The sequence below is a fragment of the Lolium perenne genome, chromosome 5 (genome assembly GCF_019359855.2).
Source record: "Lolium perenne isolate Kyuss_39 chromosome 5, Kyuss_2.0, whole genome shotgun sequence".
In the NCBI taxonomy this organism is placed as follows: domain Eukaryota; kingdom Viridiplantae; phylum Streptophyta; class Magnoliopsida; order Poales; family Poaceae; genus Lolium; species Lolium perenne.
In genome coordinates this window covers 184,380,875-184,392,763 of record NC_067248.2, presented here as the reverse complement: position 1 = coordinate 184,392,763, position 11,889 = coordinate 184,380,875, and the positions used below count along the sequence as shown (strand labels likewise).

The 11,889-nt window shown below is 46.2% G+C and overlaps 1 protein-coding gene across 1 annotated transcript; it reads left to right on the top strand.

Annotated features, from left to right (window-relative positions):
* The first annotated feature begins 1,115 nt into the window (after positions 1-1,115).
* LOC139831684 (uncharacterized) lies at positions 1,116-5,756 on the top strand. Its single transcript, XM_071821002.1, has 2 exons — positions 1,116-2,372; positions 3,681-5,756. Exons 1-2 carry the CDS (start codon positions 1,116-1,118, stop codon positions 5,754-5,756), a joined length of 3,333 nt encoding a protein of 1,110 aa, XP_071677103.1.
* Positions 5,757-11,889: the final 6,133 nt, after the last annotated feature.

Below are 11,889 nucleotides of genomic sequence, written 5' to 3'. Positions count from 1 at the left end.
GGTCAATATTCATCATACAATATTTTTCTATTGCCACATAACCGCTTTAGTGTTATAAAGTGCATATTTTAGTAATATACACATCAACTATCTACCATTTTAGAAGCACCAATACCAAATCAGTGATTTGTTTGCCACGAAAATTATGATTTTTTCAACTTTAGCTCGGAACAATTTGCTCAACTAAACTCAGTCTAAACCTAGAGGAAAACATGAAATTGACAAAATCACATCATATGGATTAGCTTATGCCATTTAAATGTATTTCATCACGTTTCTCTATTTTTATATGGCCAAAGTAGATTCCTATCAAGCTTCCGGTAATTTTTATCTTCATCAAGTTTGGGACATATGGCACAAGACCATTTAGTCTACATTTTATAATGTGTCTATCTTTTTTATGAACAAGGTGTCTATGTTATATACATTAATATCTTGATGGAGGGTTCTGAAATACATGAGTATAATTAAACAAAAATACTAATAAACATATTTGGGTAGGATTTGTACGTCCGTTTAAACTACTATAGTGTTTTTTAAGCGTCTGAGGTGTCAACAGTGGGCTGTCCTTGAATCCACTCCCCCCTCTCATTCTTCCTTCATTATTTTCTTTTGAAACAGGGGAAAAGTTTTTGCCTTATCTCATTAATTAAGGAGAAGATTAGATGGTAACTGTTAGAGTTTGTAACGTATTGGCATACGGTGTAGTACACCGATCCTATACGTATTGTACGTACGCCAGGGGCTTTTCCTGTGCTATATAAACACGCAACCGATACCGGACGAGGGTATCGTTCCAGCCTAAACATTGACATGGTATCAGAGCCACCTCCCTTCGTGACCTAGCTGCCTACGACCCTGCCGCCGCCGCCGCTCCTTAGCCGCCGCCGCCGCCAACAAAACTGCCGCCACTTGTTCTTGCAGCCGCCGCACACATCCACGACCAAGATCGCCACCGCCGCCGCTTACCAAGCCGCCGCCGCCGCCTAAAACTACGACCCACATCTAAAATCCTAAAACCACGACCAAGATCGCCGCCGCCGCCGCTTACCAAGCCGCCGCCGCCTACAACCACAACTAGTCGCCGCCGCGCCCCTACAACCCAAAACCCTAGGATGACGACCTCGTCCAACTCCACCGCCGCCGCTATGGCTGCTGCTCTCGGCACCCCCCCCCCCCCGGCACAACCCCTCACGCGTAACAACTATCTTCCGTGGAAGGCCCTGGTGTATCCAGCTTTTCGCGGAGCTGATGTCTTGGGGCTCCTCGACGGCACTTATCGTGCCCCGCCCAAGACCCTGGATGCTGAAAACGCTGACAAGAACAAGATCACCATTCCAAACCCAGCCTATGGCGCATGGCTCGCACGAGATCAGCAGGTGCTTCGGTTCCTGTTGAATTCGCTGTCCCCTGACATACTTTCTCATGTTCTTGATGTACACTCCACCGCCGATGCGTGGAAAACTATCACTGCCATGTTTTCCTCTGCCTCCAGGTCCAAAGTTCAGCATCTCCGAGACAGGCTGAACAACACTAAAAAGTTGTCCATGACGGCTGATGAGTACTTCACAAAGATGAAGGGCTTTGCTTATGAGCTGGGTGCTCTTGGCAAATCGCTTGATGAAGATGAGGTCATCAGTTATGTCCTTAATGGCCTCGACAAGGGCCACTACAACTCACTCATCACCACCGTCAATGGCAGCCCGGGCACCACCCTTGATGAGCTCTATGACCAGCTGTATGCCTATGACCTGCGCAATGGCGTCGAGGAGTCCACGGACTCCTTCTCTTCAACAGCAAATATCGCCAAACGTGACTCTCGCCCGCGCGGACGCACTCCTCCTCCGCGTGGTCGCTCGCCCCCACGTGGTGGCGGGGATGGAGGCTACCGCGGACGATCCCCTCCGCGTGGTGGTGGCGATGGTGGTTACCGTGGCCGTTCTCCTCCGCGCCGCTATGACGATGACCGTGGCAATCGCCGCTATGATGATGACCGTGGCAATTGGCGCCGCGATGATCGGCGCCATGATGAGCGCCGCGATGACCGACGTGACGATCGGCGTCGTGATGACCGTCGTGATGGTGGTGACCGTGCTCGCAACCGGCGGTCTGACCGGGCTCCTACTCCTTATGTTGACACGGAGTGTCAAATCTTCAAGATTCATGGTCACCCGGCAAGTGACTGCTGGTGGCGTTACTCTGATGATAAGAGGAACAACCGTGATCGTGATCGCGAGCGTGATGATAAGGGTGCAAATCTTGCCTCCTATGGTGTTGATACAAACTGGTACACGGACACGGGTGCAACTGATCACATCACCGCTGAGTTGAGCAAGCTCTCCACACATGACAAATATCAAGGCCAAGACCGTGTACGCACGGCAGAAGGTACGGGAATGCATATTAGTCATATTGGTCATTCAGTCTTGTGCACCCCTCATAACTCATTCAAGTTGAACAACATATTACATGTTCCTAGTGCCTCCAAAAACTTACTATCTGTTCACAAATTTACTCTTGATAATCACGTCTTTATTGAGTTCCATCCTTTCTTCTTTTTGATCAAGGACCAGGAAACACGAAGAATCCTGTTTAAAGGCCCCTGCTATGGAGGTCTCTACCCTTTGATGCCCATCTCTCATGAATCCTCCAAGCATGCATACTTCACAATAAAGCAGTCTTCATCCACATGGCATCGCCGCTTAGGACACCCTTCTTAATTTATTGTTCAACAAGTTCTTAGGAGAAATAATATAGCTTACACCCCAGAAAGTACTCCATATGTATGTGATTCTTGTCAGCTTGCCAAGAGTCATCAGCTGCCATACCCTGTTTCCACCAGTAGGTCTACTGTTCCCTTGGAACAAGTTTTCTCTGATGTATGGGGTCCAGCACCTCTTTCTGTTGGGAAACATGCATACTATGTAAGCTTCATTGATGATTATAGTAAATTTACTTGGATCTACTTGCTTAAAAAGCGCTCAGATGTGTATCAAGCCTTTCTTAATTATCAACATTATGTTGAGCGCAAGTTTGATAGGAAAATTGTTACTATGCAAACTGATTGGGGTGGTGAGTATGAAAAACTGAATGATTTCTTTCAAAAGATTGGCATTGTTCATCATGTCTCCTGTCCTCATGCACATCAACAAAATGGCTCTGCTGAAAGAAAACATCGCCACATAGTAGAAGTTGGTCTTGCCCTTCTTGCAAATGCATCTATGCCTCTTAAGTTTTGGGATGAAGCCTTCCTTACTGCCACTTTTCTCATAAATATTATTCCTACCAAAGTCCTTGATCTTAAAAGTACAACTGAATGTCTTCTAAATGTCACACCAAATTATGATGCTCTTCGCACTTTTGGTTGTGCTTGTTGGCCTAATCTTCGCCCATACAACAAACAAAAACTCGCTTTCCGCTCTACTCGATGTGTTTTTATTGGCTATAGTCCTCTTCATAAGGGTGTCAAATGTCTGGATGTCTCCACTGGTCGCATTTATGTTTCTCGAGATGTTGTTTTCGATGAGAATATTTTCCCCTTCGCTTTGCTTCATCCCAACGCTGGTGCTCTCCTCAAGAAAGAGATTCTTCTCCTCCCTACGTCCTCCACAACCACTCCACACGCACAACATACTGATGATCATATGTCTCCTATTATTCCTGTTCCTTATGTGTTGCAGAATACTGAGCATGCTGAAGAAAATCGTGTCGAAAACGGAGCTCCGAGCGCTACAGAAGCTGAAGAATCTGATACAGAAACGGGCGGGACTGGCGCGCAACACGAGGCGGAACATTCCCTGGACAGCTCCGATCCCGGGAATGATCCTGGCATCGATCCCGGTGCCGGATCCTCCACGTCGCCAGGGGGAGATTCTCCCGCCCAGTCTTCCGCCACGCGCCCGGCGCGGACTGGCTCGCCTCCACCCCACGCCCACGTCGAATCCCCTGTTGCCACGCGCCCAGCGGGGACTAGCTCGCCCGCGGACGAGCCGCCGTCTCCCTCCACACCGACAGCTTCCTTGTCTCCAAGCGAGGCCACACCATCATCATCACATGCTGCAGGCGGATCTTCTGTGGACGGAGAAACTGCTAGTGCTGGTGGTGCACCAGAACAGCCTGCACCACCACCATCACCTCCTCGCACGAGACTTCAGCAAGGTATTAAGAAACCCAAAATATATACTGATGGTACAGTCAGATACGGCATGCTTTCCTCTACAGGTGAACCTTGTAATTTGATTGAGGCTCTTGATGATCCAAATTGGAGAAAGGCTATGGAAGAAGAGTATGATGCCCTGATGATCAATAAAACATGGCACCTTGTTCCTCCCAGTTCCAAGAGAAATTTGATTGATTGCAAGTGGGTCTATCGCGTCAAAAGAAGAGCTGATGGAACAGTTGACAGATACAAAGCAAGGCTAGTAGCAAAAGGTTTTAAGCAAAGGTATGGTATTGACTATGAGGACACCTTTAGTCCAGTAGTTAAAATTGCTACTATTAGAACTGTTTTGGCCATTTCTGTTTCTCGAGGATGGAAGTTAAGGCAGCTAGATGTCAAGAACGCGTTTCTTCATGGTGTTCTTGAAGAGGAGGTATACATGAAACAACCTCCAGGTTTTGAAGACCCTCATGCTCCGCATTACATTTGCAAGCTTGATAAAGCGTTATATGGGTTGAAACAAGCTCCTCGTGCCTGGTACTCAAGATTGAGTTCTAAACTGTGCAATCTTGGTTTTACACCCTCCAGAGCTGACACCTCATTATTTCTCTACAAAAAGTCAGGTATTGTCATATTTGTGCTAATTTATGTTGATGATATCATAGTCACAAGCTCCTCTGATGATGCCATCTCTATCCTTCTACGGAGTCTCAATGAGAATTTTGCTATCAAGGATTTGGGTGACTTACATTATTTTCTTGGCATTGAGGTGAAAAAGACACAAAATGGTTTGTTGTTGACACAAGAAAAATATGCTACAGACATTCTTACCAAAGTTGGCATGGTTACATGTAAGCCGGCTCCTACACCATTATCATCCTCTGAACAATTGTCTCTCACAGTTGGTACACCTCTTGGCTCTGAAGATTCGTCTCAGTACAGGAGTATAGTAGGAGCTTTACAATATCTAACCTTGACACGACCAGATTTATCTTTCTCTGTCAACAAAGTATGTCAATATCTTCATGCTCCAACCACAGAACATTGGTCTGCTGTGAAAAGAATTCTTAGATATGTGAAGGATACATTGAAACTTGGCACAACCTTTACAGCATCTTCATCCACACTTCTTAGTGCTTTTTCAGATGCAGATTGGGCAGGTTGTCTTGATGATCGGCGATCCACAGGTGGCTTCGCCATATTTGTTGGACCTAATCTGGTTTCTTGGAGTGCTAGAAAACAAGAAACGGTGTCTCGGTCTAGTACTGAGGCTAAATACAAATCTCTTGCAAATGCCACAGCTGAGTTGATTTGGGTTGAAGCTCTTCTTGCAGAACTTGGAGTAAAATTGAAGCAAAAGCCAAGGCTTTGGTGTGACAATCTAGGTGCTACCTATTTGTCTGTAAATCCTGTTTTTCATGCTCGTACTAAGCACATAGAAATTGACTTTCATTTTGTTAGAGAAAGAGTTGCTAAGAATCAGCTAGCTATTCGATTTATATCTAGCAAAGATCAAGTTGCAGATGGTTTCACTAAAGCTCTTCCTGTTAAGAAGTTAGATGAGTTCAAGCGTAATCTTAACCTCTCCAAGGTTTAAATTAAGGGGGGCTGTTAGAGTTTGTAACGTATTGGCATACGGTGTAGTACACCGATCCTATACGTATTGTACGTGCCACGCCAGGGGCTTTTCCTGTGCTATATAAACACGCAACCGATACCGGACGAGGGTATCGTTCCAGCCTAAACATTGACAGTAACAACCACCTTGCAAATGAAAACACAAGTATACTCTCGAGGTATGATACAACTCAAATGCCTGGCTCCTGCGGTGACCCAGTGATTCACCTCCGATTTAATTTTTTGCAAGAACTAACATTTCTTTCATTTCAAAGCTTCCACACTAAATTATGTCATGTACATCTGAATACATTTGGCAGCACGTGGCGCCTTTGACGTATGTATGCACACACGACAAAGTCCATTTTGCATTTTTGCCACCTCTATTGCGCCATTTTTTTTTGTTTATTTTAGTTTCAGCCATGCATTTCAAATACAGTATGGACAATATAGTAACATATATAGTAGCGGATGAATAGAAAACCTCCATAACAACATATAGTCCAATACACAAGCTCCATAATCAACATATAGTCCAAACATAGAAAGTTCCGTAGGAACAATAGTCCATAGCAATATAATACAAATCCATAGAGAGAAGAAATCCATAACAACATAATACACAAGCCGAGCCTTTGTCGTATGTATTATAAACACACACCATGGCAGAAAACTCCAAACTGCATGGAGAAAATAGTGGGAGCTCTTATGTGCATGGGAAGGGGGGAGTTTATGTGATCCCTAAATAGTTGTTGTGTGTCTGCCGTTGTAACGGCTCCGTTAGATGCGGTCATTAGGGACACGTGTCACTAGGGTTTTCCGTGACGGACCTTTACCTCGTGCTCAGCTAGCCCTTTGTTGTGTGTCTAATGGCCGTGTGCATTTCCCTGGTACACAACAAACAAAACGCTGGAAATTTCCAGGCGCGGGAAGTTTGGGAGGAAAGGAATGACATGCGATGAAGTGGGCCGTTGACGTGTCCCTAATTATTTGCCATGGGTCCATTAGGAGACACATGACAAAGCCCTGTAGTTGTATCGGCTCCGTCAAACGCGGCCAGCTTGGCCACATGTCCCGCGACTTTGTCATGCAACATTTATTTGTCGTGTAAAATTCTTTGCCGAGTGTATTTTCCTTTGTATGCCGTGTATAGTACCTTTGCCATCATCGGCTCGTTGCCTTGTGTTCTCATACACGTAAAATGAATTATGTGTTCTGTTCTGTGGTGTAATACACGTGGCAAAGAACGAATAACACATCAACGACAATTTTCCGGTAGTGGGTGGGGTGTGTGTGTGTGTGGGAGGGGGGTTGAAATTCTAAAGAGAGATGTGATATAAACCCCAATACAATCTCTCTCTTGTTGAATTTTGGGTGGAACTATGTACCCTTTTGGGCCTCGGTTTCCTGTTAATATATGCCAGGAAGAGCCCATGGCGTGGCTGTACAAGTATGGACGTAGGTAGCACAAAAGATCATGTGTGCTACATGATCTCCTCTGGAGGAGCTGCATGCAACGGACCATGCGACGACACGTTGGAGCTAGTGGTGGCAGATGCAGGCGTGTGGCCGGCAAACGAATCTACATGAGGTTTTGGCGGGTTCCCGCTGCGGGTCTGTCCAGCTGTGGAGATAGCAACCGACACGGCTATAACGACGTGGATTCTTTAGAATGGAGGACGGGAGACATCACCAGGCGGGAACCGGGCGATGTAAGAGTTCAGGAGCCACACGTGCGCGGGAGAATCCTTGCCAGTATCTGCACGGGAGGGATCCAAAGCCGATTCTTCGATAGAATAAGCACGAAAAACAACGCTAGGCTCCCCTGTTGTTTTCTCTTGGCCTGTTCTGTTATTTGTTGTGCTGTTTTCACCATTTTCTTCAGAATTTGGCACATATTTTTTTAGAGGAATTTGTAAAGAGCTTTTTGGGCAGTGAACTATAGAGGGTAAATAGCAGGGACAAGTTGCAAATAGTGATCATTAGTATGCACACGCCTATCAATAGATGCTGAAGATGTGCCATGAGATTTAAGGAGAAGAATTTCTTCTCGGAGACGACAACCAACGTTTGGATGAAGGGATGAAAAGGGAAAATATTTTCATCAAGCACAACATCTCGAGATATATAAATACGAAATTTTACTCCTTTATGACGACTACTATAGCCAAGGAACACACAACGTTGAGAATGAAAAGAGAGTTTTTGTTTGTTGTATGGACGAAAGGTTGAGCCAACAAGCACAGCCAAACACATGTAGTGGCTCATAATTGGGCTTGATTTGAAGAAGTTTTTCTTTGGGAGTGTCAAAATTTAGAACCTTGGTAGGAAGTAAAGTTATAAGAAAAGAAGCGGTGATAAAATCATCATCCCAATATTTGAGAGGCATTGAAGCATTGGCGAGTAGTGCAAGGCCTACTTCAACAATGTGATGGTGTTTTCGTTCAGCAAAGCTATTTTATTGACGGGCATGAGGGCATGAAAAATGATGAACAATGCCTACACGTTGGAAAAAACCCATTTAATTTCTTATATTCACCACCCCAATTAATTTTCATGGTGAGAATCTTCTTACAAAATAGGAGCTCAACATATTGTTGAAACTCAAGAAAAACTTGATACACATCAGAACGTTTCTTGAGAAAATAAATCCAAGTAGATTTGCTAAAACCATCAATGAAGCTTACATAATATGCATGTTTGCCTACAAGGAGAGCAGCTGGATCTCATACATCAGAAAAGATTTGTTCCGAAGGAACTGTGGAGACACTAGTGGAGACAAGATAGTGTAGCTGATGACTCTTGGCCCGTTGGCATGGATCACATACGCAAGGAGTTATTTCTGGGGAAAACTTAAGCTTATTATTCCTAAGTATCAGATGAACAATAAAGGATGATAGATTCCCAATACGACAATGCCACGTGGAGGATGAATGCTTGATGGTGACAAGAGCATGCTTGGAAGACACCGAAAAAATTGGAACTAGAGGATATAGGCCACCATGAAAATGACCTATAAACACAATTTCATTCGTTGTCTGATCCTTAATCAAGAAAAAGAATGGGTGGATTTCAACAAAAAACATTATTGTCAAGGGCAATTTTATGAGCAGAAAGTAAACTTATGGAAACATTAGGAACATGCAAAATATACAGAGTTGTATAGAACTATGCGGATTGTGCAAAACAAAATGACCGATGTGTGCAATATCCATACCTTGTTCACTAGCATTGTGAACTTGATCACATCCCTGATATGGTTCATGGACATTGAGCTTGTTGACTTGGCCACTGACATGATTTGTGGCTCCTATATATATCTATGTACCACTTTCTGTCAACGCCGTAGGCACCTTTGGTCTCCTTTGGCAGCGTGATATCATCATCATGACCATAACGCCAACAACACTCGTTGGCCGAGTGACCTTCCTTCTTGCATATTTGTAAAAAACTCCCTCATGCCACGGAGTGGCAACCCAACACATGTCCTTGCCACGACCACCTTTGGGGCGGCATCCTGGCAGCCGACGAGGACATCCTTGTTGCTGGGAGGGCGCGGAGGACTCTATTGCGGTGGTGGTGGCTGCATGTACTGCTGAGGAAGGGGCGGAAACGACATTAGTGGAGGAGCATATGGGGCCGGCTGCTGCTGATACGGATACTGCATCATAGGCGGCTAGTACGGTGAATATGGAGGTGCATATGGGTCTTACTGCTGCTGCTCGTAGTTATAGGGAGGCGGTGGCTGCGGCGATGAGCAGGACCTCCCCCATAATATGGGTTTTGGATGCCGGCGGGCAGCCGCATTCACCGACGAGGGAAAGGAACAAGGAGCTTGGCCAGAAGCGAGAAGAATGTGATCACGATTTTCAGATGCCAAGAGCTGAGAACACATGTCATTGAGGGTCGTAGATGGGACATCATTGATGGCAGGGACAAGGGAATTGAAATATCCATCCAAGCCATTCAAGATGTAGTCCTTAAGTTCATCATCATGGACCGTCTTTCCGGCAACATCAAATTTGGAAGCGTACCCCTTCATCTTTCAGATAAATTGTTGCGCGGTCAATCCTGCTTCTTCGTGTTGGTAAGAGCACCACCGAGATAGGATAACTGGCACTTGGATTGCGTGGTGTAGATGTTGGTCAACGCCTTCTCACTAGCGTGTTGTAACCCAAAGACATGGGCAAGAACATCATCAGAGAGGGAATTCACCAAGAAGCTCACAACCATCTGATCCTTGATGATCCAGATATCATAGGATGGGTTGGGGATAGTTATTTTTTCTTGTTCTCGTCTTTTGCCCGGGCAGAGCCAGATCAGAGCCCTCAAGGATCCTCATGACCCTTGCACCGCGGAGGGTGGGAAGCACATGTGCTAGAGGAAGTTTTCTCGGGTGAGCTTGGCGGCAGGCGGGGCACCGACGGTGATCGTCGGGCGTTGTTGAAGAGGAAGCCATCGAGCAGATTGGATCGAGGCAGAGGGTTGGAGGCATAGAAAAAATGAAGGCCATGAGACCAATCTTTCGATCTGACCGGGAGGGTTTTGATCATCGATGACTAGGGTCTTAAAATCGTGTAGGTTGTTTGACCGATCGGATATCGGGGGCCTAGGAGAAGCGGGCGATGGAGAGAGGCACCGACGGCGGTGACTAGATGAGTGGAAGAGAGGGGCCTGATACCATGGTGAATTTTGGGTGGAACGATGTACCCTTTTGGGCCTCGGTTTCGTGTTTATATATGTCAGGAAGAGCCCCTGGCGTGGTTGTACAAGGAGGATACGTATTTGTGGTGGTGTACTACACCGTCATCCTATCATTATTCATGAGTTGGTCAATCTAGCTAAGGACAATCCGTATCCTATCATTATAGGAGGGGATTTTGACTTGCTTAGATATACTCAGGATTGGAGAGAGGTGACAATGGTCGGGAGAAAATTTACTTGGGCTAACATTCTCCCGGAGCCTACATACGAGAAGCTGGATCAAGTAGTCATGGACTCAACTGGGAATTTAAGTTCCCTCTAGTCTCAGTACGAGTTCTTTCCTCATATTGAAACTTTGTCAGATCACGCTCCAATTTTATTAACTACTGGGATGCCATTACCGCAACGTAGATGTCCGTTCAAATTTGAACTTGGATGGCTACATTGGGATGGCTTTTTGAACATGGTTAAATTCATTTGGGATAAGCCGGTCCCTGGGAACACCCCAATCCAAAGGTGGAATAACAAACTACGTTCGATGCGTAGATACCTTGTGGGGTGGGCTAGGCACATGACTGGGCAGCTTAAACAAGAGAAACCCAGCCTATCATCATATATTGATGACTTAGAGGCAATCACTGAGCTACAACCCGAGATTGAACTTAAAAGACAATACAAGACAAAGTTAGGCAATTTACTTTGGGAGAAGGAACTCAAATGGTACCAGAGATGTCACTTTTCCCCTCCCCTGCTCTCGCTGATCTACAGTAGTCTTGAGAGGAGCTCTCCCTTGACCGGGCCGCCGACGGCCGTGCCGCCAGATTAGCTGGCCGGCTTGTGTCTTGGCTGGCGCTGGAGTCGTTTACGATTAGTCTAGGGTTATTTTGTTGATGTGTTCGACTTGATGCCACGTCTTGGGCTCATGCTAGTAGTGAAGGTGGAACCATGGATCTCTGCTGGATCCATGGTCTAGGAGCGCTAGTGCTGTTGCTTGGCCTTCTCCGGTTGGAGGCGAGCAGCAGAGGAGGCGGATCCACCTTCTCCAATAAGGTAGCGGTGGCGGATCTTAGAAGCCGATGCAGTTCCAAGATCTCTGAAGCTCTTCAGGCCGGCCATGGCGGCGAGGGGACGAGCAGCGAGATCCTGGTGTTTCAAACGTCTTTTCTCCTGGCCGGCCTTGGTGGCGAGGGGGAGGATGGATGCTGGAAGCCTCTGTGCACTCCAACGGCTAAATCCAGGTCTGTGGAGGGCAACGACAGGTTGGGGATCATTCTTCTCTCTTCTTCCCCGCCTCACCACGGTGGTGAGATCGAAGAGGATCATGAAGCTGATGTCTCCCTGTGTTGGGGCCTTCCTTTGCCGGGGATGTGCTATTCGTCTGAGATCAACCAAGAAACTGGCGATCTCGC

Bases quoted from the DNA above. Each gene is read 5' to 3' on its own strand.
- LOC139831684 (XM_071821002.1), top strand. From the start codon at position 1,116: ATGACGACCTCGTCCAACTCCACCGCCGCCGCTATGGCTGCTGCTCTC. The intron at 2,373-3,680 runs GTACGCACGGCA...TATGTGTTGCAG, and splicing joins AATATCAAGGCCAAGACCGT to AATACTGAGCATGCTGAAGA.